Genomic DNA, 18,124 nt, shown 5'->3' with positions numbered 1-18,124 from the left:
GATCGTGCCAAACCAATCTAATCTCCTTTTTTGAAAAAGTAACAGATTTTTTAGATAAAAGGAAATGCAGTGGATCTAATTTACCTAGATTTCAGTAAGGCATTTGATACCGTGCCACATGGGGAATTATTAGTTAAATTGGAGAAGATGGGGATCAATATGAACATCACAAGGTGGATAAGGAATTGGTTAAAGGGGAGACTGCAACGGCTCCTACTGAAAGGCGAACTGTCAGGTTGGAAGGAGGTTACCAGTGGAGTTCCTCAGGGATCGGTTTTGGGACCAATCTTATTTAATCTTTTTGTTACTGACCTTGGCACAAAAAGTGGGAGTGTGCTAATAAAGTTTGCAGATGATACAAAGCTGGGAGGTATTGCCAATTCGGAGAAGGATCGGGATATTATACAGGAGGATCTGGATGACCTTGTAAACTGGAGTAATAGTAATAGGATGAAATTTAATAGTGAGAATGTAAGGTTATGCATTTAGGGATTAATAACAAGAATTTTAGTTATAAGTTGGGGACGCATCAATTAGAAGTAACGGAAGAGGAGAAGGACCTTGGAGTATTGGTTTATCATAGGATGACTATGAGCTGCCAATGTGATATGGCATTGAAAAAAGCTAATGCGGTTTTGGGATGCATCAGGAGAGGCATTTCCAGTAGGGATAAGGAGGTTTTAGTACCGTTATACAAGGCACTGGTGAGACCTCACCTAGAATACTGTGTGCAGTTCTGGTCTCCCATGTTTAAAAAGGATGAATTCAAACTGGAGCAGGTACAGAGAAGGGCTACTAGGATGATCCGAGGAATGGAAAACTTGTCTTATGAAAGGAGACTTAAGGAGCTGGGCTTGTTTAGCCTAACTAAAAGAAGGTTGAGGGGAGATATGATTGCTCTCTATAAATATATCAGAGGGATAAATATAGGAGAGGGAGAGGAATTATTTAAGCTCAGCACCAATGTGGACACAAGAACAAATGGGTATAAACTGGCCACCAGCAAGTTTAGACTTGAAATCAGACGAAGGTTTTTAACCATCAGAGGAGTGAAGTTTTGGAATAACCTTCCAAGGGAAGCAGTGGGGGCAAAAGATCTATCTGGTTTTAAGATTCTACTCGATAAGTTTATGGAGGAGATGGTATGATGGGATAATGGGATTTTGGTAAGTAATTGATCTTTAAATATTCAGGGTAAATAGGCCAAATCCCCTGAGATGGGATATTAGATGGATGGGATCTGAGTTACTATAGAAAACTCTTTCCTGGGTATCTGGCTGGTGAATCTTGCCCATGTGCTCAGGGTTTGGCTGATTGCCATGTTTGGGGTCAGGAGGGAGTTTTCCTCCAGGGCAGATTGGAGAGGCCCTGGAGGTTTTTTTGTCTTCCTCTGTAGCATGGGGCATGGTTGACTGGAGGGAGGCTTCTCTGCTCCTTGAAGTTTTGAACCATGATTTGAGGACTTCAATAGCTCAGACATGGGTGAGGTTTTTCATAGGAGTGGTGGGTGACATTCTGAGGCCTGCACTGTGCAGGAGGTCGGACTAGATGATCAGAGTGGTCCCTTCTGACCTTAGTATCTATGAATCTATTCTTACAACTACAATATCCACCTGCTGAAGTGAAGAAACAGATTGAAAGAGCCAGAAGAGTACCCAGAAGTCACCTACTACAGGACAGGCCTAACAAAGAAGAAAACAGAACACCACTAGCCATTACCTTCAGCCCCAACTAAAACCTCTCCAACGCATCATCAAGGACCTACAACCTATCCTGAAGGATGACCCATGACTCACAGATTCTGGGAGACAGACCAGTCCTTGCTTACAGACAGCCCCCCAACCTGAAGCAAATACTCACCAGCAACCACACACCACACAACAGAACCACTAACCCAGGAACCTATCCTTGCAACAAAGCCTGTTGCCAACTCTGTCCACATATCTATTCAGGGGACACCATCATAGGGCTTAATCACATCAGCCACACTATCAGAGGCTCGTTCACCTGCGCATCTACCAATGTGATATATGCCATCATGTGCCAGCAATGCCCCTCTGCCATGTACATTGGTCAAACTGGACAGTCTACGTAAAAGAATAAGTGGACACAAATCAGATGTCAAGAATTATAACATTCAAAAACCAGTCAGAGAACACTTCAATCTCTCCGGTGACTCGATTACAGACCTAAAAGTTGCAATTCTTCAACAAAAATAACTTCAAAAACAGACTCCAACGAGAGACTGCTGAATTGGAATTAATTTTTAAACTGGATACAATTAACTTAGGCTTGAATAGAGACTGTGAGTGGATGGGTCATTACACAAAAGTAAAACTATTTCCCCACGTTTATTCCACCCCACCGCCCACTGTTTCTCAGACATTCTTGTCAACTGCTGGAAATGGCCACCTTGATTATCACTACGAAAGTTCCCCCCCACCGGTAATATCTCACCTTAAGTGATCACTCTCGCTACAGTGTGTATGGTAACACCCATTGTTTCCTGTTCTCTATGTATATAAATCTCCCCACTGTATTTTCCATCAAATGCATCCGATGAAGTCAGCTGTAGCTCACGAAAGCTTATGCTCAAATAAATTTGTTAGTCTCTAAGGTGCCACAAGTACTCCTTTTCTTTTTGTGAATACAGACTAACATGGCTGCTACTCTGAACATTGATGGTAGAATGTGTTATCCTATTTTCTTTGTCAGATTCCCTGTAACTTCAGTAAGTACCGTATACCTTTCCCATTACACTCCCTAGAAACATTCAGCTGAGAGCCATTTTCATATTTTTAGTTTGCAGTTTGTTCTGTAACTTACAGATGTATATTGTTCTCCTAAACACCAAAGTTCTACACTGTACACAACAGGCTATTAAGTGACCGGATCCTACTGTAACTGCTGTTGATGTATGTTATGAGGCCAGCAGTTAACAATACTGAACTGAAATTATTTTATTTAAAAAGGATTTATGGTGGGCTGTTACCAGATATAACACAACCAGGCAAAGATGCAGTAACCAGTGATTATAAAGCCAAACAAATTAAAATTATTCTCAATATGACTTTTTAGAATATGGAATTGTTCCATCAGTTAATAGACATTTCCCACTTGTATTTTATAAAAAGATGCAAAAAGTTAAGAAAACAGGCACCTTGTCTTTTTAAATCTAATAGCACCATAGCTGGTGTGGCATCCACTAGTAAAGGCAAACATTGACCCTAAGGCAGGTTTCTCCACAAAAAAAATACACAAGAGTGCTTGCTCCTGTTAAGTAACCGATTACAAACCTGAGAGTGGCTATCCTTCAACAAAAAAAACTTCAAAAACTGACTCCAGCGAGAGACTGCTGAATTGGAATTAATTTGAAAACTGGATACAATTAACTTAGGCTTGAATAGAGACTGTGAGTGGATGAGTCATTACACAAAGTAAAACTACTTCCCCATGTTATTTCTCTCCCCCACCCCAGCCCCAACAGTTCCTCAGACGTTCTCGTTAACTGCTGGAAATGGCCCACCTTGCTTGTCACCATGAAAAGTTTTCCTCCCCCCCCCGCTGGTGATGGCTCATCTTAAGTGATCACTCTCCTTACAGCGTGTATGATAAAACCCACTGTTTCATGTTCTCTGTGTGTGTATATAAATCTCCCCACTGTATTTTCCACTGAATGCATCCGATGAAGTGAGCTGTAGCTCACGGAAGCTTATGCTCAAATAAATTTGTTAGTCTCTAAGGTGCCACAAGTACTCCTTTTCTTTTTGCAAATACAGACTAACATGGCTGCTACTCTGAAATACCCTAGATAGTCATCTTTTCACCTCCCACCAACCTCAAAGAGACACCTAAATCTAGAACTGACCATTTTTTGTCAAAATGCCATCATCAGGGCCAAGGAAGAAGCGTGATAGGCAGTTTTCCAACTCATTTTAAGCAACCTTTGCTCTCTCTCTTCCTTTTAAAGCTAGAGGCATGTTAGCAGGACACTACAGGATCCAAATGGACTCTGACAGTCTAACAGAAGTGGTGCTAATATCAAAACTAATACTTAAACCTTTCATCAGAACATTCTGGAAAAATACAAGATATCCATCCGTCCATGCATTCCTCATTGTAAGATTACCTTAAGAGAACTATAATAAAACACTACAAGTGATCATATATACTTGAAAATATCTACTGATTTCACCTTTTTCCTTGAAGGCAAAGCAAGAAGAGTTAAATAAGCCTAGGACATTTTTTTCCAGAGAATCTCTCAACATAGCCCTCGCACTTGAGCTCTTCAATGGTCCATTGATCAGCAAGCCTCTTATTTCCGATCTAGTCAAGTGACCCCAGTTGGACACTCTGCAGATTGCTGGGCCCTTGGTACTTTAAGCCTCCAGAATCTGAACACAGTCCAGGCACCATCCTGGGTTCGAGTTTCTATGAACACTCTCAAGATGCAGATCTTTTGTTATAGCACCATCTTCCGAGAGTCAAAATACCCATCGTCCAACTGCCTTGCTCCTAGGACCAGTGCTAACCACTCAGATTGCACTGTAGCTTAAACACACGCTCTGTCAGAACTTGAGCTGTGTGGACACCCTTGATTTACAGTTTCTCTCTTTAGGGCCTATGCAAAGTTAAAGCCAGAATCTCGTGCCAGGCCTATCTAACACACCATCATTCTTTGCTTAACAGCATAAGATAACACAAATCTAGATGAAATACACATTTCTCCCGCCTGTGTTTCCTCACCTCTCTGGAGAGTTCTTTAGGCTTGGGCAGTTCCTTGGGGTGCCAAGGACACTTCCCCAGCAGCTCACAATTTTTCTTCTGAACCATGGAGTCTTTCGGCTCAGCTAGTTTTCTCCGAGCTTGGCTGCTCCACAGCTAAACAGGGCAACCCTGCTATGAAAGTATGCCTCTCTTTTCCCCTCACCTGTCCAAAGCTTCCAGTTCCAGTCTCAGTGAGTCTCTCAAATGTAGATGTCCTCCTACCCTTTCCCAGCCAGTTTCTTTGCTCTGTTGCTAATTTTTCTTCCTTGCTCTCCACTTCACCAGATGCCTAAACACAAGTTGGAGTATCTTCGCCCAGCTCCAGCTAATCTCCATAGTATGCCAACTGTTCAATCAGAATACAGATATTTAAGTTTATTGACTCTCCATACTCTGGTAAGTGCATGCTTCAGCCCACGTCAGCAAGTGGTGGATTCCCCAGCCACATAGAGGCACTCCCTGATGCAGCAATTTTATAAACAACTTCATGAACCAGAATTCATCAATTGTACAGATTCCCCAAATCATCGCACCCCTATTCTTGAACAAATCAGCAATGCTTATGGTGCCTCTAGCTTGGTCTGGAAACACTATTTAAGTTACAGCAATCTGCCCATTTTGTCTCCTTTTATTTAGCTCCTGCTTGGAAGCTTTTAGTGCAATGATTATACTATCAAAACAGTTTGACACAGAGAGGCCCGTGACTTCGTTAACTGAAGCATGAGCTTGCTGTTTCCTCAAACCTACACAGAAAAAGATTCAAAGGAAAATAACCCATCTAAATGATTTAATACCGCAGTATTTAACTGCATTAAAAAGGGTGTGCCAAAATATGCTCTCCCAGAAAGCTGCTATTTAACAAAGTCAGTGACACACCCTAAATCAGACCCAAGTCAAGTAAACAAGGCTGATTTTGACTTCACATACAAACATTGTAAGTTAGAACCAAACTGGATCCTACGTAGTGACTTCTGTTGCATCTCACTAGATTTAACTTTTACTTATATATAACTGAAGAGAAAAAAAGTCAGTCATTCAGTATGGTTGAAAAGATCTATTAAAAATGGGACAAATTTTCTCATGCAGCTAGCACAAGTGAGAGACCCCATTAGTTGGGGAGCATACAAATAACAATTTATTGTTATATAATTGACTGTATGTACAACTTTACCCATATTGTGCACACACAACATATATATTTAAAGGTGTGTAATCACAAAACCAAACTTCCTGGAAATCTGGTCCATAAAGTAACTCAGTAAAGGGCATATGTCACGTAAAAAACAAAAACAAAAAAGATTCTTAATAAAATTTTACATTGAAGGATATTTTAAAAATTGACTTTCTCCAATTATAATGGTTTGTTTCTATATTTCACTTGACTTGGACAATGAAAAATCAATCAGTTTAATTATTTATAACCAATTCCTATTCAGTTTAACTGTCCAGTCCTCATTGATGATGATGCAACATTTGAGCTGTAAAATATACAGGGAATATTTTTCCTTTAAAAATATTTTCAATCTAATTGTTTTTTTTAACTATGGAAAAATTGCTATTGATCTTAGGCTTTTTAAACAAAAAAAAAAAAACCACAAGCCCTACATTTGAGACCTAAATTGACTTGGCAATTACAAGTACTGTAGCAATTTTTATGCACCTTATAGTAAAACTCATGTAAACAGATATTTTCCCATCCATATTCAAATCCCATTGCAGATGTCATACATGCTTGTTTCCTTTCTCTGAGATCACCAAGATGACTAAGTTAATTAAAATTCAGTAGGTCAAAATTCATTTAGGTTAGAGTCTTTAGAGTCAGGATATAGAATTTCTTTATACAAACTCACTGCTAGCAACTAAATATCCTTTTCAGGAATAAAGCTATTGTATAGCAGCATATTAGATTGAAGAAAATAAGGCAAGTCTGTTTTAGCATATTAAACATACGATGGAGTTGAGAGATTTGGATTCTAGTCCCAGTTCTGCCATGGACTTGCTACATTACCATGGAAAAGTCATGACTTTACTGTGCCTCAGTTTCACCAGTTACTAAACAAGAAAATTAATATTTTGTGCACATCCACAGATCAAAAGTACTAAAAGTGCAGAGTATTATTACAGGGTTTATCTTTTTCTGGATAGCTGCCACTTCACAGTATCAACATTTAAAAAAAATACGAAAGTAAGTGTTTAGTACTTACCATGCCATTTGCCTTTGTAAACAGTCCCAAAAGACCCCGACCCTATTCTGGTCGAAAGCATAACTTCACTTGCTTCTATTTCCCAATAATAACTTGAATCTCTCTGTCCACGAGGCCTCTGGAACACAAATACATATTTAAGGTACAAGCATGTCAACCATTGGGACAGCTCTCAAGTGTTAACATGGCTAGCAGTCTGGACAATATGTTTCAAGGACTGTACCTAAAAATACACTCAACTTGACTCATATTGTCTTAAAAAGATGAACTGCAGAACTGCAACACTCTGGGTGATCTTTGACTAAATGCAAAGACAATTGCTAATATGTATCTTGTCTTCTAACACATACCAGTTTGTTCCTCTATTTTCTTTCCAGGACCCATTTCAGGATTCAATGTTCCTCTTACAACAGTTGATAACCTCAAAACCAAAAACAGGTAGACAACATTTACCTGGATGATTTTGGCTCCTTATGTTATCAACTGTTGCAAGGGAAAAGCAGAACTGTGATATTAGATCTTCAAAGACAATTGAGTAAAGAATTTTTTTTTTAAATTAATGTAATGTTTACAGACCCTATCAACTTCTTAAAAATTATAAGAGCAGCTACTGGTTAAAAATGCTCCTGAATAAAATGTAAATGTTTATTAAATGCATTTCAAAAGGCACCCATTGCTAGGGCCCTATCAAATTCATGGTCCATTTTGGTCAATTTCATGGTCATAGGATTTTAAAAATTGTATATTTCATGATTTCAGATATTTAAAACTGAAATTTCACAGTGTTGTAACTGATGGGGTCCTGACACAACTCTGAAGGAAGCAGCACAGCAGAAAGGGTGGCATGGTATGGTATTGCCACCCTTACTTCTGTGCTGCTGCTCGCAGGGCGCTGCCTTCGGAGCTGGGCACCTGGCCAGCAGCTGCCATTCTCTGGCTGCCCAGCTCTGAAGGCAGTGCAGAAGGGTGGCAATACCAGGACCCCACTACAATAACCTTGCAACCCACCCCCAACCCTCTTTTGGCTAGGAAGCTCCATTTTGAGAAACACTGGTCTCCCCATGAAATTTATATAGTATAGAGTAAAAGTACACAAAAAAGACTAGATTTCATAGGGGAGACCAGATTTCATGGTCCGTGAAGCATTTTTCATGATCATGGCTGTGAATTTGGCAGGGCCCTACCCATTGCCCATGGTAACTGACAAGATACTAGTCTGGCATTTTTAGAAGCCCCTAAGTGACTTAGGAGCACAAGTTCCATTTCAATGGGACTTATTTTCCAAAGCATCTAAGTAATTTAGGTGCATACCATCCACTGGTCAATATTTTGCTGAAGTTATTGACAAAAATACATATCTAGTTATCTTCTTTATTGCAATGTTCCTGTTCACATGAAATAAGTAACTGGATAATTTGAAATTATAACTCGATTTTTTTATTTTTAAAAGATATTTAAGGTACTGACAGTGTCTCCAGCAACTGTTAAGGAAAAGTGGCCTACTACCCAAAGACCACAAACAGCACAAGTAGAAAAGCATTGATTAGGAAGTTTGGGGAAGTGTACAAAATACATACATCTAGGTAAGACCTTCACTGCAGTATTTGAGTACCTCACAAGCATTAATTAATCCTCAGCAACACTGAGGTACAAAAGAGGAGGACCAAGGGACTTATCCATGGTTACAAAGAAAATCTGTGGCAGGGCCAGGAACTGAACCCAGATCTCCCAAGTCCCAGACCAGGACTTACAACTACAAGATCACTCTACCTCCTAATTTAAAATAATTCAAATTGCCCTTTCATGTTAAAAATAAACGGCTCTATGGTGAATCACCTTTCACATCAGACTGACATCCCTTACATTTAAAAGGATGCTACAAAGTGACTTAATCCTGCTATTTCATGCATCTTAAAGCATGTAACAGAATGAAAAATGCATTCCTGATTCCCAATCTTTTTTTCCCTAAAAATGAACACAGCAGCTCTGAATTGTTAACGACCCATGAGCAGTACACTTGGTGAATAATTTAAAGTAAGATGTTTGCACCATGACCATCATGTAAGAGCATAGCTTAGTTTAAGAGCAAGACTTACATTAAAGCAGGATACATATATTACCAGTAAATACTCTCTTACAGAGCCTAATGAAGAAAGGGCTAGAGAGCTCCCCAAGAGCAGTGCATGAGATCATCATTCTTGACACCCAACTGACATAAGTTTCACCAACAAAAGCACCAGTGTGGACAGCGCTAGGTCAGTGGGAGATGCTCTCCCGCTAACATAGCTAATGTTGCTCATTGAGAATGGCTTAATTATGCTGGCAGGAAAGCTCTCTCCCATTGGCATAGAGTGACTACAAAGGAGACCTCACAGCAGTGCAGTTGCAGTGGTACAGCTGTGCTGCTCTAAGGACTGTAGTGTAGACATAGCCTTAGAGTTACAGGCCTAAACTACTAGACCAAGATGTTAAAAGAACACTTGCATTTTGTTAAATGAAATTTTTTATGAAAATTGAATTTAACCACTTATCACTAAATTGAACAGACACTGTCAACATCATTTTTCAATGAAAGCCAAAGGAAGTTTCAAATGAAGACAAAAACAATCTTAAAAATCTAGTATCTTTCAAAAAATATATGGACCTTTAGAAAAACTCAGATGATAATGCTTGAATCAGTACTACAGACATTTTAACACGGGACGTGAAATTGAAGTTACACACAGTGATTTGTTATGGGAATTTAAAGTACAAGGTGATCTCATTTCAACACAAACTAAACAGAACATTCCCCATACTTTCATCACCAGTTATGGCCTTCAAAAACTGGAATTTTGTCCCAAAGTCCCTCTTTTTCTCCTTCAGGATTAGTCAGAAAACAAATACTACAGTACTTACAATTTTGTTTTTTTCTTGTGTGTTAGATCCAGGAGCTCTCTCTCTTTGGGCTGGCACTGGGGTTTTCGGTTGAGACCAGCCAGTTGGGCTTATATTGTTGGGACTTCCAGACAAAGCTGATGGTGAAGCTTAATACACAAAAACAAAGCAGGAAATTATGAACAAGAGAAAATAAATGTAGAGTAAGAGAAAGAATTCTAATTATTTTATGTATAGAAATCTTACCTGACTCACTGTGACTTCGAATTGCATCCTAAAACGTGAGAGAAAATAAAATTAAAACAAAAAAACCCCCAACATTTCAGTAAGATGTCAAACACAGAATGTGGAGGGAGGAAAGGAGTCTGGAAATCAGATATCAGAAAACGTAGATCACCCATGAAATGGTGCTAAAGAGCTTTGATTCAGGGCACCAGATTACTGACCAGTATCTTCCAAAACAGAATGTTATGGCTATTTTAGAAATCATTTAAGAATCCAACTGTTACCTGCTGAAAACATCTAGTTTGCCCCCTTTTCCACCTGGCTCTAATCATGAGCTTGCACAATTAATTTACATAATTTTCATGAGGAAGTTAAACTACATTGCTATACAATGGCTCCTGCTGAATAAGAACCTTTGTGTCAAAGAAAATACTAAACATGTTTTTGATATCCCCAGCCATTGTACTGTCTTGTGAAACTGTTATGCACCCCTGAATTTCAGATAGGTACATAATTCCTACCGTGGGTCTACTACCTACAATGAGTGCATTTAGAAAATCATTATTATTTTGGCACTGCATTGAGAGAGATTCCTTACACATATAATGGGGAATATTGTTAGAATGTGAACAAACTTTAAAACCAGTAGACACTTTGGAAGTACATACACCCACTGTACCATGTGAGACTGCAAAAGATTGAGATTTGTACTCTAATACCAAAGTAAATAAGTTCTCACAAGATTTACATCGCTGACCGAAACACAACTCTACAAATAGGCTAAAAATAGGTTGTTACACTGCACCAGAGTTGGCCTTTCTCCTCCCCTCACCTCATGCCACAAACTTTAAAGCTCTTAATTCTGTAGTCATGCACAGGGTCAGTTCTGGCAGAAGCAACTTTTACAACTTGTTCCTTCTACTAAATCATATCCCAAACAAAAAGTAAGTACAGGAAAGGCAAAATGGCTAAGTACTACGCAAAGCAGGAACATGCACTACAAAAATGTCAATATTAAAAAAGATTAATAGAAGTCAATTCAAATCTTCCAACCAACTATCCAGAGATGACATTTAGATTTCATGACAGTGCAGAACAACCTACAAGTACCCTACACGAAGGCTTATGAATGATCCATACTAACTCTATCAAGGCAAACACCACATTTTTAAAGAGTTGTCCTAATTATAATTCCTAAAGATTCATTTAGAAAAGTATGCAGTCATGGCTAGTACAAACTTTGACCTATGACCTGTGTTTTGAATCAAAACATTCACACATTTCTGCTGTACGTCTCTGCTCTACGTCTTCAGCAGATTACAATGTGCAGAAATCTAACTCTTTGAAGCACTCTTGAATTACACTACCCGTTCAAGAACAGAGACAGAGACAACCAGGCAGAAAGCAGAAAACTTTGTAAGAATCTGCAATCAGTACCAGTGATGGATTTTGTACAGCTGCCCAGGAGTGTAATTTAGTCAAATGAGTTGAAAAAACTCACCTACTTTAAAGAAAGCCATTTTTAAAAATTATATTTTTAGATTTACATATACATACACCTGATTTCTAAGGAAAAAAGCACTTCTACTGCACTTCAATAATTTTATTTTATCTCAGTTTGGGCTAAAGGGAAAATATTAACCTCTGCTAATAATATAGGTGCTCTTTTAAGTAATCCCATATATATAATTATACATCAGTACTATAATTTGTCATTTACACCTAATCTTTATGTGAAGTACAAGTAGTGCAAAGTGGCTCACTTGCCAGGATTATCTGGGTACACCTGACAATCGTTTCTCTGCCACTGCAGGGGCTTTGGGTACGGGTGCACCGAGTCCCTCCTATTCTCTGGCTGTGGGACATAATAGTCTAATCTCCTGTGGGCTGCAATACTTTGATCCAATTATGGTTGTTGGACTGTGTGTGGGGGTGCTGGGCAGCGTTGGTGGCCTGTGATATACAAGAGGTCAGACTAGATGATCTAGTGGTACCTTCTGGCCTCAAGCTATGGGACTCCATTACCACACTATTTAATCTTGGTTTCTACTTGGCTATATCATCTTGGTGTGGCCATGCAATAATTCACCAAAACAATTCTCAGAGAGAAGGCCAGACAGTACGTTAAAGGACGTGTTTGAGACAAGATATTATTTTAAACGTTGTGGGGCCAATGCATCTTTAGTGTAAACCTACTAAAGTGAATGGGTTTACACAAAGGATGAATTTCACTTTCTGTAGAATCGTCAACTTAACCCATGACTGAAGCTATTCTGCCCAGGTATCCACCTCAATTACGGTACTCACATATTAGAGCTGAACTAAACCAAACATGCCATACCAACATCTTTATTAACCCAATTTTAGATTAATAATTTCATTTAGCCATTACTATAGTTTACAGTATTACAAATGCTGTTAAATTGCAAGAAAGCAAAGGCATGAAGAAAAATACCTACTCTTCCCCTCAAACAAAATCGTCTGCACCAGGAACTGGGAGAAGCATTCAAGCTGTTGTTCTAATACAAAGCAATGAGAAATAAAGAAAAGAACAGAGGAAGTAGTAAAAAATAATAGTTTTCAGTTGCTAAGATGAATGAATAAAAGAACAGAAATGATCAGGAACTTGAGGAAAGAAAAAGCAGCTTTATTCATTAGCTCTGCGCAGGTCGTATTTTTCCTCTCTATTAAGTATAGTTTTAAACTACTGAGAGAATATTAATGCCCACATTTTTGAAAGCTACTTTATTAAAAGCCAATCTTTTCCATTCAACACTGTGTGAAACACCTTCCAGAGATTATGTAAAAAGCTGTTTCTGGAAGACTGCACATTTACATTACTTCATTCACAACCTTTAAGATATTAAAAAGGTGGGAAGGGAGAAAGACTGGCATCTCGTCATCACAGTATATGAAACACAAACATGACAGCATATCCGTCAAAGCCCCGTGTACTACACAATTATTAGGGAAGCTCTATAAAGCCCTATATAGCCTCTGCTACAAAAAGAGCTTAGAAGCTCTGCCATACAGGCATCTTTCCCCAGCTGTAGAGGCCAAAGGTGCTCAGAAGATAAGCTCCTTCATGAGCCCTTTTGGAGGCATGCCAGAGAGGAACCAAAGGCAGCAAGCCTCTCTGTGTATTTTACAATCTCTGCAGCTAGGGATGTGTCCTGAGAAGTTCCAAAATCTGTTAGAATAAAGGCTCTGGTTGGTAGGAACTGTGCAGGTCATGCTTCTCTTCCTGCAAGCCTCCCCTGACCCGCAGTGAGTTTTAACATTAATAGTACCTAATAGCAACTAGAGCACTAGTTAATCTAGATATTAAGAAGAAAATAGCAACAACAGGATTAAAACACTGGTTAAATAACCAGTAGTAGTTTTAGATGAGCTCTACACAATTTCTTATTCAGCATATTACCTCAATTATCCTGTTGTCTACAGGCATGGTAGTGCTGACCATATGAACATTTGGGGTGGATGTAGATCTCTGTCTTTGGGACAGGGAGCCCTCAGAGGAAGGATTTGATGTATTGAATGTGAAGGCATGAGGCGTAGAATATCTGTGCTGGGAACTAACATGAGGAGAGGGGAAAAATAAGTCACAGTTCATTTTTCTTTCTATACTAGTTGTAAACTACTGTTAGCATCTTGCCTAAAAACAAAAACCACACAGAATCCAGGAAGGATTAGTACTATTTGCTGACTAAACTATTTAGCCAGTTGGATGTTGCCAAGTTTAATTTAGGAACAAAATCAAAGGGTTTTAAGCAAGATTTTAATTGTTGGCAATACATGCCTGACACATTCAGCAGCAGTCTGTGGTATTTTTGCCATTATTTAATTTGTTACTCCTCATTTCAACTCCTGCCAACTCATATTTAACCAATTGTTAAAATACTAGCTCAGTTAGAATTAATTCAGATCTGTGAAATTTAAGCAAGACCCTTCTTTCAAGCCTAGTCAATTTTTAGGAATTTAAAAAATAGTTTTTATTTGCTATGAGAATTATAGTTTGGGAAGGGGGAGTAGATTGCTGGGACTGTTCAACTGATCACACAGAACAGCTTACGAGGAAGTCATGAAACCTAATACCAGCTAAAAGGAGCTCAACACAGTTCCATGGAAATCAAACAACAGTGGTTAAATAAAGAATGTAATTTGTCTAACATATGGTCAAGTACTGGATTACAGTTGAAGCAAAGAATTACCAATCAGGACTAAAGGCCAACCAAATCCGTTTACCTTAATCACATAAATAGCCAGACTGAACTAACTATTTACAAAAGATAACAAGGATGCATCCCTAATTCATTTGCTATTACATGAGTTGCAAGTGGGATAGGAGGTCAAGAAGGAGAGGAAGAAGGAATGAGTTACTACTGCAGATCCCCCAAAAGAAAATGTTTCAAGTTAACATGCTGGGATCACAGAAATGGGCTTGCACCACTCCTGAAAAGACAGTCTTGTCAGGAGGAAGCTGAGGGGCATACACTTCTGGCCTGGCCTAACCTCATCAGCCTCTAATACTGCAGGGAAAGGGACCCAAGCCTGAAGTAAGGGTCAGAGGACATACTGCATGGAAGGAGAATAATATGCATTTAGCATCTAAATCCACTCACATTTTCTTTAATTTTCAGAATTTCAAGAGTAGTATGTTTTCTTTAAACCTATTATACACGTTGTTTCCTTTTTAAACCCCTCTACTTAGGTTAAACCAGGGGTTCAGAACCCCTCAGGGGGTCATGAGGTTATTACATGAGGGGGTCGTGAGCTGTCAGTCCCCACCCCAGACCCCGCTTTGCAGCCAACATTTGCATCCAATGGTGTTAAATATATTTAAAAAAGTGTGTTTAATTTATAAGGGAGGAGTCACACTCAGAGGCTTGCTATGTGAAAGGGGTCACCAGTACAAAACTTTGAGAATCACTGGGTTAAACTAAGAATATGCAGTAGTATCAAAACTGATGGTGTTTTAAAAATTTCTATATATGACTCATGCAAAACAAATGAATCAACCATTTTCACACATGTACTACATGACTAGTTGTGCTCTAATGGGGCTATTGGCACAAGACTGTTTGAAGGATTTTATATTCTACAGCATATTACTTTTTGATACTGATATTGTTAAAAGACAGTCTCAGAAATATTTAAAAAAAAATCCCCACACCTTTAATGATCTGATTTAAAACCTCAGACTAAAAATTCAAAGCCAGCAATCTCAAGTGCAAGTGTAGGAACTGTAGAAAAGGGGGATATTACACACCTTATTTACAATCTCTATATGCAAAGAGATATTAGCATTTCAGCCTTAAAACTAAAGTGATATTGTTTTAGTGCATTCTGTCCATCACCAGTATTACATAATCATTCCATTTTATTAAAACTATACTTCCCAAAACAAAAAGTAGTGGAAATAGCTTACCTAACAGGTATCCGGGAGACAGACTCACGCATCCGTCGCATTGTCAAGGGAGGTAGTGCAGGGACACCACTGTCACTGATATTTGAATTAGGAAATAATCTGAAATATCAACAAAAAGAAGTACGTACGTTCTACAATACATCCTGATCAATGCTACAAAAAAGGGTATGATTATAGGTTCCTAATTTTGTGTTATGGTTGATTTCTATCATGCAAGATATTAGATTTATTCATATTTATATGCAATTTGTTTTCCTGCTCTGTCTTTAAGCTTATGGTGTGCTCCACGACAAATAAACCCCTATACATCCTTACAGACCTAATGATTTTTTTTCAAGTGTTACTTCTAAATTAAACTTTGGGTATTAGGCTTTCCTGGCATGACATTCAACACCAAACTGCTAGTGCAAAGGTTTAGAAGTTAGCTCTGAATCCTATAGTTTATCCTACACTATTTGGGTTGATCTACATTAGAAAGTGTGTACCTACGCAACTAAATTTAGTTAAAATAATATAAGCTACTAATGTAGATGTACTTGAACCATTTTATCATTTAAATAGGTTTAATTGCATCTGCATTAGGATTTTGCAGCAGTATAATGAAATTTATTTTATTTATTTATAATTAAATTTGATTTAGTTACACTGGTGCAGCTTCCTAATATGAAACAAGAATAAAATTTTCAAAAACCCCTTAGTTACTTAGGCCATATCTACACTTAAAAGTTTACAGCACCACAGCTGTACCAAATACAGCTGTGCCGCTCTAAGAGTGCTTGTATAACTGCATTATGCCAATGGGAGAGAGCTCTCCCGTCGACATAATAAAACCAGCTCAATGAAACCACGCCCCTGAGGAACAAAAGTTTTGCCGACATAAGGATTACTGTAGACATGGCCTTAGAAGCCTAAATTTCATTGAGGTTTCAAAAGGACTATGGGATCTGGGGTAAAATTTTCAAAAGCCTCATAGTACCAATAGTACTCTATGTCAAAAGGGTTAATTTTTCCCTGAGGCCAAGTCTACACTACCCGCCGGATGAGCGGGTAGTGATCAATCTATCGGGGATCGATTTATCGTGTATAGTGTAGACGCGATAAATCAATCCCCGATTGCTCTGCTGTCGACTCCGGAACTCCACCAGGACTAGAGGTGGAAGCGGAGTCAATGGGGGAGCGGCGGCCGTTGATCCCGCACCACAAGGACGCGAAGTAAGTAATTATAAGTCGATCTAAGATGCGTTGACTTCAGCTACACTATTCTCGTAACTGAAGTTGCGTATCTTAGAACGATCCCCCACCCCCAGTGTAGACCAGGACTGAGACAAAAATGAGTTGTACAAGGAACTCTTGCATACTTCCATGATGAATGAACTTTGGGGTGACATTACAGAAATTCACTGGACATTTGCCATGTCTGGGTCTGCTTGTCCCAGAATACTTTACAACAAAAGCCTAATATACTTCATGGCAATAGTCCTATTACATAAACTGGCTGGGAGCAGATACTGATGGTATTTCATCACGTCAATACACAAATCTTTTTACATATTACACTGCTCAACAAGTCATAACGCTCACTGATATTGAGACGGAGTCTGAGATTCTTCAGTCACAGAGACTGTTAGTATTAGTAATTAAAAGCTCTTACAAGAGTTGCCTGATATTGCTCCAGTCCACACACATGGTTGGGACTTTAGTGCTGCAGTGTTCATGGAATTTGTAGCCACACGTCTGACACCGGAACCCATTTAGCAGGAACTTCTGGCATATGTCACAGAAGGCAAGCTTTAGAAATGTCTTCCGAGCCTAGAACACAAGTTAAATGATTAAAATGTATGTACACACGCTCACATACCCCCTCGTGGTACCAGCTCTGTCAAGTGGCTTAGATGAATACCTAAGGATCTGGCAAAAATTAACTGTAAAATCATGAATGAAAACTTTTTATAAAACTGCTCCAAACCAAATATTGAACTTAACAGTACACTTCAGAAAGTCTGTGGATTTGTGCTGTTACAATTATGGATATTTTGTAGACATTTAGTGAGCTCTTTACCTAGCTATTTAATACTGAAATTTAAGTGTATCCTTGCAAGATTCAGAGCACCATCTTGTTTCCAATAAGGTGCTTGGGAGTTTTGACATTGACTTCAATGAAGGAAGTTTTAGACTCAATGTAAAGCACCAATCACATCACCTTGGACTTTTCTTTTTTTTTTTAAACAGTTATAGAATTGTGTGTATATAAATAATCATAACATAATAAATAACAAAAGAATGCTATTTAGTAGTTATACTCCTTATGGCAAATTTCTTTAGGTGAACTTCCGTGTTTTTAAACATCTTGACATCTCTTTACCAAGACTTTTGGGAAGCAAGGCATACAACAGTCCTTTCCCCCACAATGTACAATAAAGGCAGGATCCAAATCTAAAAGATTTTACACTTTCTGTTCTGCCTGGTCACAAACAAGTCCACTTGTGGTCTACTCCAGACAGAACAATGGATCAAATAAATGGGGCATTGTTATGTCAATCATAACCTTTTAACGGACATAATCTGCTAAAAAAATTGTTAGCCCTGCCTTATGTATCAGAAGGGTTTAGTCTTTATCCAATAT

The 18,124-nt window shown here is 38.7% G+C and overlaps 1 protein-coding gene across 32 annotated transcripts in view; it reads right to left on the bottom strand.

The window, feature by feature from the left end:
- The window catches only part of RAF1 (Raf-1 proto-oncogene, serine/threonine kinase), a 93,316-nt gene that overhangs the window by 37,023 nt on the left and 38,169 nt on the right, over nt 1–18,124 (bottom strand). For all 32 annotated transcript variants that reach the window (XM_038408207.2, XM_038408205.2, XM_038408209.1 and 29 more), the window contains 6 exons: nt 17,153–17,310; nt 15,502–15,600; nt 13,495–13,648; nt 10,095–10,122; nt 9,870–9,997; nt 6,972–7,089 (listed from right to left, as the gene is read on the bottom strand). In XM_038408207.2, coding sequence (XP_038264135.1) covers nt 6,972–7,089; nt 9,870–9,997; nt 10,095–10,122; nt 13,495–13,648; nt 15,502–15,600; nt 17,153–17,310 — 685 coding nt within the window. The remainder of the gene's footprint in view (nt 1–6,971; nt 7,090–9,869; nt 9,998–10,094; nt 10,123–13,494; nt 13,649–15,501; nt 15,601–17,152; nt 17,311–18,124) is intronic.

This window comes from Dermochelys coriacea, chromosome 7 (genome assembly GCF_009764565.3).
Source record: "Dermochelys coriacea isolate rDerCor1 chromosome 7, rDerCor1.pri.v4, whole genome shotgun sequence".
Lineage (NCBI taxonomy): Eukaryota > Metazoa > Chordata > Testudines > Dermochelyidae > Dermochelys > Dermochelys coriacea.
Note: the sequence above shows the minus strand (reverse complement) of the source record. Positions and strands in the feature narration are given on the sequence as shown.